Raw genomic sequence first — 20,788 nt, 5'->3', positions numbered from 1 at the left:
ATATTGCCCTAAATTCCTTGACATTTGCAGCAAATAACTGTCTCTCAATTTTAGTCAAGAAAATTTCTGCTGTCAGATTCAGCCATTGCCCTCACATTGAAAGCCTGATTTACAGTATTACCGTCTGTTCATTGTAGTGAAAGATAGATCTGCCTTTCATACTCACCCAGTAATTTTTTGTAAAAGCATACCATTAGCCATACAACAAAGTTCTGACATACTGACTGATAGATAATTACCTCCCCCTTCTCTTAGACGCTACTTTGTTCCAGTAAAAGAAGAAAAAAAACGAGAAATACTTTAATCCAATTACGTATGTTGTGTTTCTGATCTATAATATATTTCAAATAATCCAGTATGTTCATTCTATATGCAGAAAATTATTTTCTGAAATATTTTACTTACTGACCCTAAAACTGTAAATCTAGATCTGACATTAAGATGCGTACCTATTATTTATCTGTTTTTCCCGTCATTAATTTCCACAAACTTCAGATTGCTGGAATCTTTCAAAGAATGCTTTACTTTATTTAATTTTTGTTCTTCACATCATTAGGATGATTTTTCTGCTAGGAATCTCTTCCTAAGTCCTCTCATTTTAAGGGGAAAAAGCAATTCCCAAATACTTCATATCACAAGGAAAATGAGAATTTAATGCATATCTGTGCCTTCCTCCTCACACATCCTGTGTTAGCTCAGATCATAGCATCAGAGAGAACCTTTGATTTTGCCTTTTTGTCTGTGTATGTGTGAGCCTTGAAATGGCATAGCTGCTGTACGCTTTCCATCCTCTTTTATGTTCTAAGCGAGATATCAAGGGAGATGATAAGTACAATATATGATGGGTTGAGTTATCAAATGCTAATTTTATTTCACATAAAAAGTATTGGTGTTAACTGAAAGATAATTCCGCAAAGCCTGTCCTGTCTAAGCTGGTTTTACCTTCTCCTCTGCTCTCCTCAGCATATTTGTGTATAATGCAAATAGGTCTTTATGAAGAGATTATTTAAAACACATGGAGTTGTAATTTCGCTTTTTCCATTGAAATTCTAGTGTAATACCAGGTTAGGTCAAACTGTCAGACCTCCTCTGTGCTAGAAAGCTATCAGGTCTTTTTCTCCTTCTGTGTTTTGCTGCGTGTTTTCAATGTCAAGCTATCTGTGCTACTACAAATTCCTTTAAGCCCAGAGGCTTTGGAAGATGCTAGAAATTTTTCCAGTGTTATGGTTGATGGTCAGATCATACTCACATTTTATCCCTAGCTAGGTGATACCTTGTATGGACTTCTTCCTCCTCATAACGCAAGGGCTCTACAGCCCTTCCTAAGATTTTCTGGGGTGTGTTCCACTGATCCAAGGCGCTGCCCAAGTTGAGGGGGTGAGGGCTGTGTAAGTGACATACCCTATGTAGGTACATGGGCATATACATATATACATATATATGCTTTGCAATCTTCTACAGTTCTCCCTTGTAGTAAACCCTTTCCCTAATCCCTTCTAGCATGATTAGGTAAAACTACAGATATGTAGCTATAACATATAGGCATGCTGAAGAGCTAGGGCAGGAATCTGAAGAGCAAGGACTCAGTATATATCATCTTGTTTCCAGCTTTTAAGGACACTGAGTTATTATCGATTTCAGGATATTCACATAAATCACATACATCATTTCCTTAAGTTATTCTCATGTTTCCTTTATGCTCTCCCATATTACTGTCCCCCTGTATGTGTGAACACAAGGAAGACTTAATGGTGAATCTCCATATGCATAAATTTTGCAAAAAGGTAAACTAGCACTGGGTACTTAAGTTTAGCAATAACTTTAGATTTACACAAAACTGTTGATTTTTCAGTGCAAGTAAGAATGAAAGAATCTCTTCCTTTGAAAATAATGTATGTTTCACAGATTCTTTTGGTAAAATAGAGGATTCTTTTTTGAAAATTTGTACTTGTACCACTACAAGGGGTCTTTCCACCTACTGCATAGCAGTTGTAATCCCTACAAAAGTATTTACAGGATAATACATTACGCAAACTTACAGCTTTCCAGCTGCATTATACATGTTTGCACATCCATTGGAAAATTTTTGAGATCCATCGGACAGGACAGTATTAAAGTCAATCTGAAAGAACACAAAAAAATGTTAAAAATATACCACAAAAATGCCATAGAACTGCACAGGAAGAATGCATGAAAACACTGGAACTCATTATAAATAGAAGGAAATACATTTTTTCATTAGACAGCTCTCAAAAAGGATGTATATTAGCTGAACCCATTTCACTCGCTTAGCCTAGTATGACAATGTGGAAAAAAAATTATTACAGACTTTCAGAAAAACAAATTTTTCAGTAGGGTTGCCTAACTTTATGAGAACTCTAAAGGAATGCAACAACAGCATGCTTTTTTGTGCTACAGCAAAATTGTTGTACTGTTACAGTATTTCAAATCCTTGACATAAAATTTACCCAGATTTGCAAGAATTTCATAACAGATGTCAGCTGCAAATCATGGTGGCAAAGTAATTTATGTGTTATTGTCCTAAAATAAGGTGCTTAAATTGTCAACACAAAGGTTTAAGATAACATTTTATGATATTGATGGTAGACCGGAATATGCCTGTAATTTTGAACTGCAGCTGTGTTTCACGTTAGTCCTGATACTTCTTGTGAAATACTTTGCAACCTATAGGCAAAAGGGGTATTTTTACATTTTGTATCAATACAATAACTTATCTTTAGAGTGATACTTCTCAGAGGAATGAAAAAGAAGAATATAAGAGGTAAAGGCACATGTTTTCCCTCACTGGCCATGTTTAGCTATCCATTCATCATTCAGGGTCATGACTGCACCTTTCTTCTTGCTAGAAAATACCTTGCATGAAAACTTTGCCCCATATTCATTTATCAGTTCAGTTAATTGAATGTTCTCCAAAAAGAAGAGGGGCTTGAGTTCAATGCCTTACACATAAGGCTTTTCTAGAATGGCAGTGCTCTAATCCTCCTCTCTCAAACCCATTCCCCTGGTTTTGGCATTGGGGCTAAAGGGAGGTGGGCAGTAGGCAGCAAGTATGGCTGTGTATTTCTTTTACCCTGCTTTTTCCCTCTCCAAAGCTTCTTGATTCTTTGTTGCTATAACTTCTGTTTAGCCTGCTAGTGACAGAGCTGCAGGGAGAGAGTCCGAGGAGGGAACTCAGACCCAGGCCCTATTCCCATGCTACTAAAAATGGTTCCAAATGCAAAATCTGACTAGTAGGCTAGTAACACAGCAAGTCATTTCAGAGAAAAGGCACTTGGACTTTCCTTTGTGCTTCAGTAAATATTTTAGTATTTTATATTAAGTATTCATTGAATCAGGAACTGGAACCTTCTCATTATTTTCTTGTCTGAATTGTTCCAATGCAATTAGGGGAGGAGGAAACAGTAGGGAATGAAAGGAAAAAGCAAATTTAGAAATCTTCTTTTTTTTTTCTTTTAATATCAGCACGTTAGCAATTAGCATGTCTCCTCTCATCATAAGCTTAACTGACTCAAATTCACATAACAACTCAACTAGATGCCAGTTATATGATTTTAAATCTGTTTCAGAGATTGTAATAGTTCTTAATTAAATCATGGCAACATAAACTTTCTGGCTCCATAAGAAACACAGGAGCTATCTGACATCTGCTTTCATCACAGTCAATGTTTGCTTTTATAATTTAATATTATAGTATTTCTCATGTTTGTTTTTTTACCCCCATTTCATGTGACCATGAACTTGGTCTGAATTCTATTGAAGTTGCAATCCAAACTTGCTTCAGTTGAGTGGTGGTGTCTATACTCTGTGTTGTACGTATCCGGAGGGAGTAGGGCAAGGAGGAGGAGTTATTTGATTAGAGTGGAACAACTGCCAGTCCCTCTCAGGGTGACTCAGACAGTCTGGAGATAATTGATTTAGCTCTACTTTCTACTTGGGTCCGGAGAAGGAATCCTTTTTATTTGCTTTCCATCTGTTTCTAGTGACAGAATACATGTTGTGACACTGAAGAATGATTATGTTCCCAGACTGGCAGACTAACCTCCTTTTGGTTATGAAATGCCTGTAGGAATTTTAACCCAACCCTTTCTCCCTGTGTAAGCTTGACAAGACGCTGCCCACTTGCACTGGAAGGAGGGAGGAAGGAGAATCCCTTGCCACTCATACATCTACGCAAGTCACAAACGTTTTCTTTTTCTCTTAGTGTACAAACTGTTTTACAGATTCCTGATGTCTCTTCAAAAAGTCCAATTACCCATTAATGCAGTGTCATAAAAGCATGCAAAGCAAAACACTTATTTTGAAAAGTGTAACATTTTGCACAAGTAGGTCACTAGTAATACCAAATCTATATCATGTCTAATGGGGCATTAGTATACTTACATCCAATGTGTTTCTCATTAGATCAGGTTTTTGAAGATAGTGGTAAAATGCCTACTAATGTTGGTATTAATAAAAGGAAAGTGGGGAGAAGAGAAAAGAAGTAGGATAACTAGATCCTGTCAATCCTTATGATTGCTGCTTATAGCTTCTTAAACCTTTTCAAAAGTTTATTTTCCACTTTTCTTTCCGTCTCCAGCAGTAAGTGAACTATCCTTTAAATGTTGTGCTTCCTCAAACAGGTCATGTTTCCATGTTGAAGTGCAACTGCAATATCCCAAAAGGTGAAAACCAAGTAACATTGGATTGTCACTACATTGGAGGCTACAGCATGTGAAACTCATACATAGGCCAGCTCAGATTATAATACTCCAGGATTATTTGCTCCGTGCAAGTGTCCTAGCTCCTCTAGGCTCAGTATCTGTACTTTAAAATGGGAAAGATACTTATTATTTTTGCTACGTGCATGCCTAATCAGGGATCATTTTCTATTTGAGTATTAACAATGAACAGTAATGATGATAAAGTTCTGTATTCAAAACTCACAACTACTTTAGTGATAGTTCTGCACGACTAGCAAGTGAAGATATCCTTTAGCAATTCTTAGGTACACATTTGAGCTTCTGTCTGAAAAAACAAAAATTGATTAGAGACTCACCTGATGGAATAAAGTACATTTCCATTTTTGAAAATTCGCAACAACTTATTATCTGTTGTAACTTCATGAAAGTTGGCACCTTTTTCATTAGCAAAGAATAAATCAGGTTTCCAAATTGAATCCAGCATGGATGGATCTAAGTCTAAAGAGTCATCTGGATATTCACTGTATGCGAGGCGTGGATCATTCCAATTCTGACGGAGAAAGATGTTCACTCGGTAATCCTGAATGAAAGAGAAAACAAGCAAAGCTTTATCAAGCATAGGGATTTAGCTTTTATTTCATTTCTTAGCCATGTAATCCCTTGTCCATCTGTGGATGACAAAAGAATTACTTAGCTGAATGCCAGCATGATACCTATTTGTATTAGTGGGGACACAATGGATAAGAATAAAGATGCATTTCAGGGCAATTGAAAAAATCCCAAGCTAAGGAGATCCAACCTCCATGTACAGTTCATATAACTCCATATAACTCTACCCCTACAGCAGATTTATCTTGAAATCAAAATGAAAGAAACATAAAAAGAGTTCTATGGAGTTATCTTTTTCTGCCCGACTCCTGGCAGGGGCATTCCCACTTCCCTCTCTTAGGCAGTGAGGATCTGTCCCACCGTAAGGGAAGTTAAATTAATTTCTTTTTTCTCTCTCTAATCCTTACATATTTACATATTTTACACCCACCACTTAGACTTTCTGTGCCTCAGTTCCCTATTGAAAATTCTGTGAGCAGTAACTTGCCATACAGCTGTCTGAGGAGGACACATGTTCCTCCTCTGTTCAAATATGGTGGAGATCATGTAAGTCCTTATGATAAATTAGCTTAGGTACAAGTGGAGTCACCTTAATTCCTACAGACAGTCCTGTCTTAATCAAGGATGCTTTTATAGAAAAGACAAGTGGAGTGCTTCAAACTTCTGGAAGTCATTTTGAGTTGTATATAGTCTCTGTCAGAGACAATGTTGTATTTATGGCTGGACACTTTCTTAAAACTTTACCACTCTGAAAGATGAAAATATTTGTTTTTAAATAAAAGTGAGTATTAGCATCTCATTACATTATATCGAGAACTGAGAGAACTGAGACACTGAGCATAAGGACATAGGGACTATACTTTTATTGGTCATAATATGATTTTCCTCACTATTTGCACTACTGCATTAATGACAGAAGATAAAAATAAAATAGAAACAAAGACATGTTAGGTGCAGAGGGGAAATGGGAGCTGGTTGTCAGAGCTTATGTGATACTTCTGAATGTAATAGAGGTAAATAACATCACTTGTTTATTGTTAAAAAAGACAATGAAAACAAATTTTAAAAAGAAAACTTTTTGAGTCAGAACAGGAAAAGAAGTGTTCAAGGCTGAGCAATACCATTTGGCCAATAACTATGGGTAGTAGTTATTAGTGGTTAGAATAGCTAGCTAAAACCTCACTGGTGTAGAAATTGTGGGTACTGTTAAAATTCCAGTGTTGTATCAATATTTGGTCTTATGAAACTTGGAACATGCAACCATACGGTTGTGAGAATCATGCCAACAGACACAATAAAGGACAAGAGGGATCTCAATATGCAACATTTACTCATGAGAAATAGATTTTTATATCTTCAGCATCCCGCTGTTTGGGCCAATTTAATTACTCAGCTTGAATAAGGGTAGCCAAATGTGCTAAAAAAATGCTTACCAAGCATTTGTTGCTTGATAATCAGAAAATACTGCATATCATATAAAGAAAGTGCCAGTAGAGGATTTTATATTCATATAACCTTATAAATTTTCAAGAGAAAACCAGGAAGTGGAAAACTACACCTGGGGAATGAAATTAATTCAGATTATTTTTTTCAGCGGACATGAAAAAGGCTCTCTGGACAAATGGAAGCCTATAACATTAAATGCCAGGTGGAAAAAGCACAGGATTTGTTAATTGATTGCTTTTTTTAAAAAAAAAGTTAATTAATTTGTTAACCCCCCTTTCAGAAAAGGACTGAAAGAAATTTCCCTTCTTTTTCAGCATGGCTAGTGACAGCCTCAAGAGCCATAAAAAGTTCTTAAGAGAAGCTCTTGGTATTTTTCATAATTAGCACCATGGTGTGATTAAACCAGAGCCAGGGATTTGTACTTTACAGATGTAGAAACAAGCTTCTTTTTTTTTTTTCTAAAGCAAGCCAAAACCCTTAGACAAGCTTCTGCCTCATTGTTCATAGAACTGAGCTTTTGGTGTCTTCTATGCAGCAAGAGGACAAAATACCCCCTGAAATACCCTTATTTCTTTGCATGATATCCCAAATACCATGTAGTACCAGTTCCCCTTCCAAATGCCTGTATACAATCAAAAGGCCAGGAAGAAGCAGAATGTGGGAGCAGTGACGGCTCTACTGCCTGTCCCAACATGTGGAATCCTTGCATTGAAGGAAACATTAGCTCTAAACCTGGGGCGCTGGGTGTGAGCACTGCAGCTCTCAGGACTTCATCTGCACTTCAGCCAAACCCAAGCTTTACATTTAATTTGTATAAGCTGAAGTATGCCTATTTATTTTATTTTTCTCTGTAGACTATGATGAGTTTATGAATGGGATTACTTATAGAGTAAGGGACTTCTCATATGTATAAGACAGAACAGGTGAAAAATGCGTAGCAGAAAGTTGAAATGAAAATGGAGAATGGGAAGACAAATGGAGGAATCTGTTCTAGGTTATATTAAACTACACTGTATGTCAGTTTGCCTAAAGTTTATTGGTTTAAATTGTTTCCAGCTTTTAGGATGAAAAAAAATCCTAGTTAAATTTTTCATTGAAGCAATTGAAGCTATTTTTCATTGTTCTCTCCCTTGAAAAATCTGACTTAAATTGGCTCTCATTATTCACTAAAAAAATTCCTAATCTATCAAAAGGAAAGAGATACATTTGACTGCTATTGTATGAAGGACAAGTATTCATCATCTCAGTTTATAATTACACATTGTGAGCATGAGGCTTAACTGCTTTAAACAAGTAGGGTTGTTTGATGCAAACACAGAGACCAGAATTAAACTGCCAGAATTGATTTATTTTCCTACAAGAGGATTACTATTCTCACATGCTACTTGCTCGGAGGAGTGACTCCTAACTCAAATAACTCTGTGCTGGCGGGGTTCCTTGAGGGGAGAGAGAAATCGTCATTTAAGTTGTGGTGATTTCCACAGCCACTTCTGTAACCTCAAGGCTGCCATTGTCTGAACAGCTGCTGTACCCTGGTTCTACAGAATGAGATTGCTTTATGGGTCTGCACTTGCTCCACCATCCTTTGAAACCCTTAGCCACAGGGTGAACTTTCTTAGAGGGTCAGCATACTGTTCAGCTGCTTCAGAGGGCTCAATAAAATAAAAATTGGGAGATCAGGTAATTGCTCTTTGCTGTCCGTGCTGAGGCTGAGGCCATTATGGACTCCAGTGCTAACATTTTGATTAGCAATTTCCAGCACACAGTGAAATCTAAAATACTTACAGAATATGTTGATTTCTTCTTCATTATACTGATACAGATAGAGCTACATTCCCATAGCATACAGAATATAACTAGACTGCTTTATGGAAACTTTTGCACAAATCCTCAAGATATTAATTGCCTAACTCTCATGGGTTTCTTTAATGCATTTTTAATATGCACTGTATGTGGAATCCTTCTAGATCTGAGAGAGAGATATATAAAAGCAAATTTCCAAAATATGTGCTTCGTTTGAACATTGTGTATCACCTGGTCTCACAATTTTTGAATGCTGTCATTTGAACCAAATCATCAAATTTTCATGCATAAATGAATAATCTTACAGACCTCTACCTGTTGCAGTTCCAATACTATTATAATTTTGACTAATATAGCCATCTAAGTGAAATCTAGACTCGTCTTTTGCATAATGTAGTCAAATGATTCTTGCTTTATTTGTTCTAGCTCACTGTAAAATTTTAATGTGGAAATCTCATGGACTTTCCAAGAACACTGCTAAGAGTAAATTTAAAGGCACTATGAGAAATATTGTTCTTGTGAAGAAGTTTTTTTTTAATCTGATAACTATGGCACTTTGTTGTAAAGAAAGCTGAATAGGATCCTCTATTTCTAAGAAGATATCACAGCCGTACTGGAAAGAGCTGCTCACATGAAGGCTGAAGTGAGGAATGAAAATTAACAGAGTGAACTGGGGTAAAAATCAGGCAGAACTAGAGAGAACTACTGGACTCTTGGGGGAAAACAGGGAATGATTTGAATGGTTTAAGTAGATGTTACAAGGGAGAGGAATATGTATCAGGAAGAATAAGACGCACGGGAATCCTATCCTAAAAAAGTAACCAATGTCCTGAAGAGCCACTTCAAAGTAAGTATAATTTCGTAACTATAGTGAGCTATTTGTTTTATTGAATTTGTTTATCACCCCATAGGGAATAAGACTATTTGGTCATACAGTTGTGTGTGTGTTATCATTCTTCTCCCTCTATCCCGCTCCCCCCCCCCCCCCAAAAAAAAAAAAGTTATGAGGTGCGGAATTATCACGTGTTCAGTTGCTAGTGAAATATTCATAGTTTCATATTTCAGCACAACATCCTCGGTACACCAACCTAAAAAGGAATGTTGTAGAGCATATGTCACTTCATTTTCCATTTTGTTTCTTGAGTAAATGAAAAACATATTTGGCCTTTGTTCTACAAAATATTATGGTTGCCTTATGCATTTTATCTTCAATATACTTTGACTTCTTAATCTTGATGTAATTTGTTAAACAGGATGATTGCAACAGGCTAATTAAAAGCCTTTAGCAATTTTATCTTGATGTAATACTGTGGAAAAAAAAATGTTAAACTTAAGACTAACTCCACAACTGGAAGATAAAATGGAAAACTAAACAGCAAATGATTATTTTCTGAACCAGATGAGTGTTCCACGATCCAGTATAGTACTAAACTTGTTACTGCTATGGAACAGCAGTAAAAACAAAATACTTCTTTATTTTGCAGTTTCTAAGATGAGTTTTCCCCTTGTAACATATGCTTTCCTGGTTTACCATAGCTAGAATTAACTAATTTTTTTTTGCTTTAGAAAACCGTCAGAGAAAATTTCACAAAAAGTGAAGGATAATTTTGGGTTTTGTTATACTAATACAAAAGTAGTACCATGTGGGGACTTGATGGATACAGGTTGTCATAGTTGTTTTCTCTCTCAGGTTTGCTTTCTCATTCTCACTGCTGTACATGAAAAGCTACTATGTTACAGAACACATTAATAGTTTTAATTTTTACTGGTGAGATTTTCTGAAGTTGCTATCTCAGTCTCTGAAAAACATGCAACTTGACATGCTTTTTATTGCCGCCTTGATTAGCATAATTAGGATGCTCTGTGGCATATTGGTACTTTGTGGTAATAACATCTTTCCGTTTTAAATTTGTTCACTGGCCCTAAGCACTATGTCTGCGCTTTAGGTAACCTAATTACTTTGGGTAAGTTGATGGAGTTTCCTTAGTTTTCCTTTACATATCTGAAAATTTCAGACTGGACCAAAAGCTATTCAGCTAATGATTCCAATATGCCTTTGATAAAATTACACTAGTATAGAAACTCAAGTATTTAAATTTAAGTAAGCCCCTCAAATTGTTAAGCCATTTTCCATTCAGGTTACCAATGTCATTGCAAAATCAAAGTAGGAGAAGACTCTTGAAATTCACACTGACATTTGAGAGATGTAAATATAGTTTGTGTAATCTGAAGGATTCCCCTGTATTTCCTCATGCTTAATAGTTGGAATTCCATGATTACTGAGATTATTTATGGTGAGGCCTCATCTGTAGTCATGTATGTTCAGAAAAAGAATATATAGAAGGTGCAGAAAAGGATGATATAGGACTGGACAGGAAAGCCAGTTCTTTGAGAGCAGACAGGAAAAGTTTGATTTCTTTAAACTGGTAATACAAAGGACTTGTATTAAGACTTGATTGATGACTTGGTTGCCATCTGTAAATATATCAAAGGGTAAATACTAGAGGGAGAAAACAATTTAAATCTAAGGACAAGAACATCCTTAATTATCAATAAATTTAGGCTGGACTGAAATGGCTCATCCTTTTGCTTATCAAGCTAATAAACATTGGTGATCTTTTCACTGGCATGATTTATTATTACAAATAAGAGGACTCTATTTTTTTTTACGTCTTTGCATTATTACAGGTCTGAACTGCAGCAAGGATAGTGCATATATCTATGCTGTATGGCAGTTCAATTAATGAGTGAAAAAAAATTGCAACAGAGTCCATGCTCCACCATTAACTGTAACTCATTAATCTGTCAGAGATTTACCATAGCAGCTAAAGAGAAATTAACTGTGATTTAGATTGATCGCTGAGTACTCAACTTTAATTGACACATCAAATCTGTGTCAGAGTACCAAGATTTGACTAATGCCTAAGAACATGCCCTTCTGTACTGAATAGCTGTAGGGCATTCATTATAAGAAGTAAAGTAGATATGCTGTTGATTATGATAAAGAGTTTGTCTGACTCACAGAATCCTTCCTGATGATCTGTCCCTGGATAATTCCATAGGTGGAAGCTCTCTTTCCAGAACTGATTTTGGCAGTGGGTAAAAGTAAGGATGACATTATTGTTCTCACTCTGGAATTACAGAACCCATAGAGAGGCTGGGAGCAACGGCAGTACCGCACCACTCCCTCAGTAAGAAGCAACTTTGTGAATTTTCCAGAACCACAGGATTCCTCCCTCAGAAAGGACTGTCTTCATCAATGGGCTTTAGGAGAAAGCCACCTTCTTGCAATTTTTCTTTCTAATCCTATCACTCTTGCAATTTTGCTGTATAAGGACAAGTATGCAGTTTCATACATGAAGACATGGAAAACTTTCCTGTCTAGTCTTGCCTCAAGTTAGTTGGCTAAGCACTTCATTGGTGATTGGGATCTCTAGATTTGAGCCCTTGCAGGCTGAGGATGAGCAGTAAGGCCTGTTCAGTTCCTGGATAAAAAGCTCTAATCCTAGACTAGTTTGAAAATGGTGGGTGCTCTTACCCCCTCCATTAAGTAGGACAGGCCAGATGGTTTGGGGATTTGGGTGCGGGCTAACTTGCGTCTGATCTCAGGAAGCTTTAGGAAATTATGTGAGCTATTCAGAAAAGATTGTTGATGGATTTTGGATGAACAGCTCGCTCTTTCTTTGTCCATGGATGTATAAAAGCAGATTTTAAGGTGTTCATTAATATTTTTAATCTTTCTGGTTTGTTTGTTTGGGGTTTTTTGGGTTTTTTGTTTGTTTTTGTTTGTTTTTCTTACACTTCTAAACTACTAGGTATCCAGATGGGTGTCCTGTGAATAGTTTTGTTAAAACTTTATTTAAATTTTACCTAATTCCTTTGCAGAGTTTCACTCCAATAACTGCCCAGCAATAGTCATATTGAAGTCAATAGAACTAGAACTTACTTGGCAAAGAACTAGCTAAAACTAGGACTTCAAAATTGCTACCTGTAATATCAGATGTCTCAGATTCCCTCACAAAATCAAAAATCAGAGTTCAGCAAATAAGTATATACACTACTCGTGCACCAAGTGCTCTTCCTAGGTGTGTCACCTGCTTTCACAACCTTGGATTCTGAAGTGGTATGGCCTCTGTTAATGTTCTGCCTGGGACAGAAGAATGTCGCTTGCTTTCTTTTCTTCTGGGTTGAGTAATATCTCACTTACCATCACCGCTAATGGTTTGGAGGATGAGAACTGTTCTGTCACTACTCCAGTTCAGTCTTTCCCTTACTGAAAGTATGAGGTCACTTACAGGATGCTTGTTAGTGCAGAGCTATCAGTCTTTGTCATTCAACCCATAGCTAAAAGAAGAAGAATATAGTCAGTAGTTTCTGTGAGGACTCCTTGATTTTTAGCTTCTGACTCCCTTGTCTTTATTAGAAAACATTAATAATCTGTTGAATTCAACAGTGTGCTACAAAATGTACTTATTTTCCATAGGTTTTAGGATGGAAACATTGCAAAATGGACAGGTTTAGTTAATTTTAGTGTTGGGTTTTTTCTGGTTTATTATCAGTAGCAATGGCTGGATTTTGGTTTCTGTGCTCACAAATAATTGTCACATCAAAAGTCAAAGCTAGTTAATATCTAGGATGTTTACTTTTAAAAAAATTCATTAAACACAGTACTGACATACTGTATAATAATGTTTGTCCCAGCTCTTACTGCATGTCCTAGAATATTTATTAATTGAAGATTGAATATACTACTTCCATTCTTAATGGAAGTTGTGTGTTCCCAACTTCTAATGCATTACACTAAAATCACATTTTGCAACTTGTTCAATGTAATTACTTTTTTTGAGCTTTAGCTCAGGGGCTATTAAAATGTTTGCACTTTCAAGCAGTAGCATAAGGGATTAGATGAAAATGGACATGACAATTACATGAACAAACATCATGCACTAAGCCTCTGTCTTCATTGATCTTTGCCATGTTCTCAGTTGACAAAAGATGCTGGGTTTTTTTTTTCTGCAGACAAATGATGTGTCCCTGAAGATGCTTTTGCTCTAACAGCAGAAAATATTTCTTGCTAAGTGAAAAGTTGAGTTTTTCTGAGATTATTCATTTGCTCAGATGAATTTTTGGTGCTATATGTTCCATGTTGTTATTAATACATTTTATATATTAGCACTTAGAATATGACTGGTTTCAATGAGTGACTGAATGGGCTAATAGTAGAAATCTTTATTGAAAACATGTATTTGAAATCATCCTCTGTTTCGTCTCCTCAGGGAAATATAACCCAATTAGATCAAATAGGAATTTGGGAATTCCATACTAACTTTCCCTGCAGCCTTTCTTGTGTTGATAAGTAAATATGACATTGTCTAGAATAGGGTAAATAGGGTAAAATAAAAGGTAAAGCTGAACTAGCTTAAGTCCAGAAGCAGGGCCTGCTAACTCCAGCAACTTAAACACCTGCTAAAATGGGCTGTGGGAAGAGATATATCTTTAACTTTAAACAAACTTGATTAGATATGAGTTGTCTTTAAATTTATTGATAGGCACAAAGCACACCAAGAAGTCTGTCAGGAAAATCTTGTTTTAGAGGTTCTACACTGATGCCATGGCAACACGTAAAAGTTAATATGGATTTGAACTGTACCAGTACTGAGGAGAAAGGGAACAATTTGTCTACACAAAGACATCTAGTGGCATTTGAAAAGCCCTAAGATATTCTGCCTTTCGGCTGCTGGTTCAAAAAGATGTATGTCTCCTGCAATCCTATATGTCTACCAGCCTAGATAACCCAGGGACTCTCAGGGATTGTTAAGGCCATCTCTAAAAACACTAAATGCACTTAGGCAACTAAATAAAACTTGAATAGGCACAAACTCCATTTACTATCTATTTGCTAACCTGCTCCTTTCATGAAGAAATTAACTTTGTGAACCAGTGCATGAGGGTCTAGACGAGTAGCAAGGGAGAAAGAAGAAATGTCAAGCTCATGGGCTTCCACTAGGTCCATGGTGAAGGGGGTGGAAGTAGAGGTTACTCATTGAAAAGCCAATCCTAACCTTATTTTGATAGATCTCAAATACCATGGTTTGTAATACTACAGTCATACCAGAACAGTAGTCACAGGCACAAATTTGAAACATTTTCCCTACATTTTGGTAAGCTGGGAAACAGTCTTGTTACGCTGTAAGGTCTAGTATAAATATTTAAAAATTGCAGTAAAATTATCCAGAATGAATGAAAGATTTAACCAGTGTAAAGTATAAACATATAGTTTGAAAAGTGTTGTTTATATATGTATTATATATTATATATAATATACATTATATCAAGGCATGCAAATTATGAATTTTATATATTGTTAGAGTAGCCAGTTTCATAACATTCACAAAAATAAGGAAAAATATATTGCAAAACAGGGAACTAATGAAGACTGACTAGAAACATAAAATTTTCTGTATTCTAGCCCTTCAATCCTACTAGGAGTCAAGTAGCTAAACCCTCATTCAATTTAAATCTCTAAAAGAAGATAGAGCAACTAAAAAGAAGATTGTGAGAGAAGATTGTGTGTTGTAGCACACAATGTTTGTAGATGGAAAGCAGACTAGAAATCTTCTTTAACTAATCCTATTATGCCAATAAATTAGCTTTCATATGTTCCTATATATTTACATTTTGGAAATCTATTAACTGAAAAAGAAATCTAGTGACTGAAAGATCAGGCAATGTAAAGACTGTTTATTTTTTAAAGCAAGGGAATAAATTCAGATTCCCTAGAAGTGCTTTTGAAGATTATTGTTTTATCATTAAAAACAGGTAAAGAAGAAATAGTGAATACATACTTTTTCTCAGTTACATGTATTCAATATATTTGTTCTTAATTCACCTTCAATATCTTCATGATTATGATAAAGTGTTTGATCAATATCTGTTGACATTAGCTCACAGTCTGACAAGAAATGCCTTGAGGAGGTAGCTGGCTGTTTTTTTCTGGGAAAGAAAGATATGGGATTAAATTTGCTCCTAGGGTTTGATAATGTTTTATAGAGGCTTGCAAGTTGGGACCTTTCTGAACTGTGGAGAAGGCTGCAGCTAGAGGGAGTTGATTTGTGTTGGCTTCGCTGTGTCAAAAGCCCTGGATGAAGTTGTTGAGAAAGTAAAAGCCACTGCAAGCTGCAGCACTAGAGGCAGAGGAGCAGAGAAGCCTGTGAGCTGGGATTACCTGCGATTTGGAGAGAGGAAGAAAGGTGACAATCTGTAGATCCCTGTCTAGAGACACCTGTCTGGCGAATCTAGGTGGCAGGGTAGCGCTTCCTGGGTAAGATGGTTAACTAGCTGACAGGACAAAGGAAAGTGCTTTGGAGTGAGTGAAGGTACAGAACCCAATTCCTGTGCTGTAGGAGATGACTGGGCCTGCTGAGAACTACGTGATAAGTGAGACAGATTCCGAAGTCATAAGGGTTATTTTATGCATTTGAAGAAACCAAAATGTCTCAGAGATGCTGATTTTTACTATTGCGTAAATTGGTATTAAAATCTAGAAGGAATTAGGGGAAAAAAAAAAGAGATCTGGCACCATCATTACAATGCTAGTAATGACATAGGGAGGGGCACGTCAGTAAAAAATGCATATCAGCCCACACCTTGCTGTGATCATATTGGCTTTTAAAGAAAATTAAAGCCTGAATCAGAGTCTCATAATACTTCTTGTTCCACCAGCTGTTAATGACCATATTTGATAGCACGCTGTGTATTCTGTTTGGAAAAGGAAAAAGGCTACAGAGAAAACAGATTCTTACAAACTCTTTTGATAAATTGTATCATTTTACTGTTTAATTTTAAAGTATTATAAAATGGTTTCAACCTTTTTGGATATGATTTAGGATATGTCTTTGCAGTATGGGTATGATGTATAAAAAATCTCAGTGCACAGCTCTTTCATGCTGAGTGATTACTTCGGCTGTTGTAATTAAAAATGCACACCCAGAGTGCATGAAGTACCAAGTATTCAGAATAGAATGCAGACATGACAGCAGAACTGAATTTTTAAATGATGTCAAAATAACTCAAACTTATTCAAGGAAAGAATTTCAAGGTTAATGCTTCATGTAAAGTGTTTGTACTGGAGAACTTTTCCAGCACATATTTACTAGACTCAAGAACAGAAATTAGGAACAAAGGTGACAATCCGAAAATCCTTTATTTTCTTAATTCAGGTTCATTTAAGTTATTCTAAAGTTGACTGTAGCTTTTGCTTCTGGAAACGAAGTGTTAGTAAATTGCAGGTTCATGCAAAAATGAGGGAGAAAGGCTATATTCTTACAGTGATAGATGGGGATTTAGGGACTTAACTCCTATTAGCGTTAATGGGAGTTAAGGACAAAATCCCAATATATCATGATGAGATTAATTTCCATTGCTTAAATACACATCATGAGGCAGCTACACTAAAGATATTTGAAAAATTATTTCTTTTGGCCTAGTCTTTTCATATTTTTTTTTCCAATGTCTTTACGTTGATATGTATGTCCTTATAAATTAAAGAAACATCGTAAGTGTTGCATAATCATAACCACAATGGAATTAATCTTCTTGTATAATTGCAACAAATATGAAACTTTATAAACAGCATACCTCATGTGATGTGAACAGAGCTATCTAGTGATGCCACAATCTTATCTTCACAGATCCTCAGATTTTCTACAATAGTAACTGAGTAGATCTCAGCTTGCAAATTAGTTATCTTCACAGCTTTTTCTGGGTAATGCTGTAATTGCTATAGCAGGATATAGACTTTTAGCACCAGCTAACCTGATAGCTGCTATTCAAACAGATTGAAAAGACTAATATAAAACTGTAAAAGTAAGTAAGAAAATGCTGGAGGGGATGGGAGTAATGCCATAGGCTTTCATAGCGCAGTGCTGCATAAGTCATGGCTTTTCCTTTAAGTGAAAGAGAGCAGTCAGAGAAAGAAGAATCAACGTAAGCAAGCATAGGTAAGAGGTAATAAGAGGTGTGAACTTTTTCACAGTTTTTCTTGAACAAGATCAGGGGGGTGTAGGTAAACAGAGGACGTAAAAATTAGGCTAAAGTCTAAGTCTCCCTTGGAACGAGGAGATGAAGATTCTGGAAGAAACTTTCATAAGGGCTGGCATGTAAAGAAACCATTTGGGTTTTAGACAGCATTAGAACAGGTGATGAATAGGATTATAAAGCAAAATTGTCTGCAGTAGCAAGGGCTTGCACTGATGATGTAGGAGATTCTTCAAGTCTTCTGTTCCTAATAATTGCAATATGTGGCTACAGGGAAATGGAAAATTTGGTGTCTTTAAATTGAGCTGTTCAGCTTTCCGTATTGTACAAAGTGTTTTGGAAAAACTTTAAGAATGTTTGTTGAAACGGACCAGAGAGAATGAGAAAATTATTTCCTACAGTATGTCTGGAAGAGCCAATTATAACACCTATCCTAGTACATATTTATCTATTTTAGATAAAACAGAACAATTACTCCTAGGCTTAGAGTACTAAGGCAACTGCAGGCCTGGATTTAATCTTTTCGTCAAATGGGGCAAAAAATATTTGAAAGCTAGGTTTCCCTTAATGTAAGTAAGAATTTAAGAAAACATTGCCCAGCACACAAGTGTAAGACTACCACTGCTGCCTCTTCCCTAGACATATGAAACAATCTCGGACTGACGTGTTCTAAAACGTTTACAGAATTGGGTACACCTGAAGTTGGTATAGATAGCTGTATACCTGATTTGACATTTCTCCCAGGACCAGGAAGTCAAAGCAGAAGGTACTGTATGCATCTGGTGGTAGCTGAAGAGATATTTTGTGGATGCCCAGCTTGAACAAGTGGATCCAGCCACTCAGCTTTCAGCACTAGGCCTGAGGTACTGGAGTATTCTCCATGTTTTGTGTGACAGCTGGAACTATAAACTGCCTGTTGTTTTTCATGAAGAATCTTGGAGATTTTATTCAATAGTTAACATTTCGTTGTTGCTGTTCTTCATTAATGAAAACATTTGTAGATTTATGTATTGGCAAAGAGTACCAAAATGTTTAAGCATAATGTCTTAGCTTTCTGTTAAACTGAATGATAAAAACATGCTAAAATTTAGGAAGGAAAGACTATCAGTGTTTGCTTTTTAAAACTCTGTATGCAGTCCTCTTCAATTAATTTAATTTGTAGGTATGGAATTGCATCTTCAGGAACTACAAAAATAGGATCAGCAAAGAGCAGTCCGCTTTGAAATGAGAAAACCTGTTGTCAGTCTCCACCTGCAGCTTTTCTACATGAGCTCAGAGTGACTGTCTTCTGCACGTGCCATAGTCTAGAAACACTGTTCTTGCATGTTGGGAAACTTGAGAGATTACCTCTTGTCTGTTGGCAATAAGTAATAAAAGTTATGTCTGGAAACCTTGATAGCACCACACAGGTCTGAAATTAGTCATAAGCTACCTTTATAGATGGGTATTAAGACCCTGATGATCTATTTATATCAGAAGGGAAAGCTAAATGGAACCAGCAGTCTTTATTTCTGACTTAGATATTTATTCTCCATATTGCGTAAAGATCCTGTTGAATTTCAGCTCCAAGTTCCAGAAAACATTACTGAATTTGGCTGTGACTCAGCCACCAAGCCTTAATGGGATATATATAAAACCTATTCCAATTCATCTTCTTCCAAAAAATCTTGAAATAAATTATAGGTCACAACCACAAAAATGAATCCAGTTTACAAATCAGAAAAATGAAATGGAAATTTTAGTATTTCATTGTGGATACCTTCTGGTATATTATGTTTCTAGATTCTGTTTTAAAGGCATCTGGTTTTGCAAAAGCACCACACCTTTACTCTGTTTGTGCCCATTACATGGCTGCTGTCAGTGAAAACTGTCAGTCTGAACTTCTGTTTTACAGTAGATACTTGTTATTATATTTTCAGACCTATGACTTGTTCATGCACAGAATATAGTCCTTTTCAGTTCTTGCATCACTTCTAAATCTCTATTACTACTGCAAATGCACATTAACAACTGAGTTGGATCCTCTATGACAGTACTTTCATTTAAAGCTATCGAAAATGTCTGAAACTTTTTCAAGCAGCTTTTCATCACCACAGTATCACTCATTCTAGACTGTAACTTCACAGTCAACCTAGAGATGTTGACTGCATTAAATAATTTCCTTTCATAAAGGAAGTTTCAATTCTTTATCGTCCTGGTTTCGGCTGGGATAGAGTTAACTCTCTTCTTAGTAGCTGGTACAGTGCTGTGTTTTGGATTTAGTGTGAGAATAATGTTGCTAACACTCTGATGTTTTAGTTGTTGCTAAGTAGCGCTTATCTTAAGCCAAGGACTTTTCAGTTTCCCATGCTCTGCCAGCAAGCAGGTGTGCAAGAAGCTGGGAGGGGGCATAGCCAGGACAGCTGACCCAAACTAGCCAAAGGGATATTCCATACCATAGAACATCATGCTCAGTATATAAACAGGGGGAAGTTGGCTGGGAGGGGTGGATTGCTGCTCTGGCATCGGTCAGAGGGTGGTGAGCAATTGCATTGTGCATCACTTGTCTTTTCTTGGGTGTTATTTCTTTTTTTTTGCTATATTCCTTTTCATTACAATTTTATTATTATTATTATTATTATTTAGTAGTATTTTATTCTGCTTTAGTTGTTAAACTTTTCTTATCTCAACCCACGAGTTTTACTTTTTTTTTCCTCCTCCCCACCCCACTGGGAGGGGGAGGCGGAAGTGGCTGCGTGGTGCTGAGTTGCTGGCTGGGGTTAAACCACGACATTCATAAATCATGGAAAGGATATCTAGAAATAGCAGGTTTTGAGACCTGAAAACAAGATCTTGCTGTTTTTCCAGTATTTTCTCAGACAAATGCACTCTGTTATTAGATAAGATTGCACTATATCTCTAGAGCTTTCAGCAGAATTTGGCCTCAGGATGCTATCTAAAATAAATCTGAGACTTGGTCTTGAGTTGGTTTGTTGCAGTTTTACAGTGACAAACAAGAAAGATTAACCTAATGTTTAATAAGATAAGACAAGACTTGTTCATTTTTTACTGACATGAGTCTCTTCATAGTTTACATTTCTGTTTTTCTGTATATCCACATTGAATATACTGGCTTTCAAACATATGAAATATGTGGAAACCATCCCTGTAACTGAGCCTTTTTTTCAAATAACATAATCACACTCTATTAACCA

General features: G+C 36.3%; 1 protein-coding gene across 3 annotated transcripts in view; it reads right to left on the bottom strand.

Annotated features, from left to right (window-relative positions):
- The window catches only part of GLRA3 (glycine receptor alpha 3), a 93,804-nt gene that overhangs the window by 38,866 nt on the left and 34,150 nt on the right, over positions 1–20,788 (bottom strand). For all 3 annotated transcript variants that reach the window (XM_050896116.1, XM_050896117.1, XM_050896118.1), the window contains 2 exons: positions 5,057–5,280; positions 2,040–2,122 (listed from right to left, as the gene is read on the bottom strand). In XM_050896116.1, coding sequence (XP_050752073.1) covers positions 2,040–2,122; positions 5,057–5,280 — 307 coding nt within the window. The remainder of the gene's footprint in view (positions 1–2,039; positions 2,123–5,056; positions 5,281–20,788) is intronic.

Source organism: Gymnogyps californianus, chromosome 4 (genome assembly GCF_018139145.2).
Source record: "Gymnogyps californianus isolate 813 chromosome 4, ASM1813914v2, whole genome shotgun sequence".
Taxonomy (NCBI): Eukaryota; Metazoa; Chordata; class Aves; order Accipitriformes; family Cathartidae; genus Gymnogyps; species Gymnogyps californianus.
Note: the sequence above shows the minus strand (reverse complement) of the source record. Positions and strands in the feature narration are given on the sequence as shown.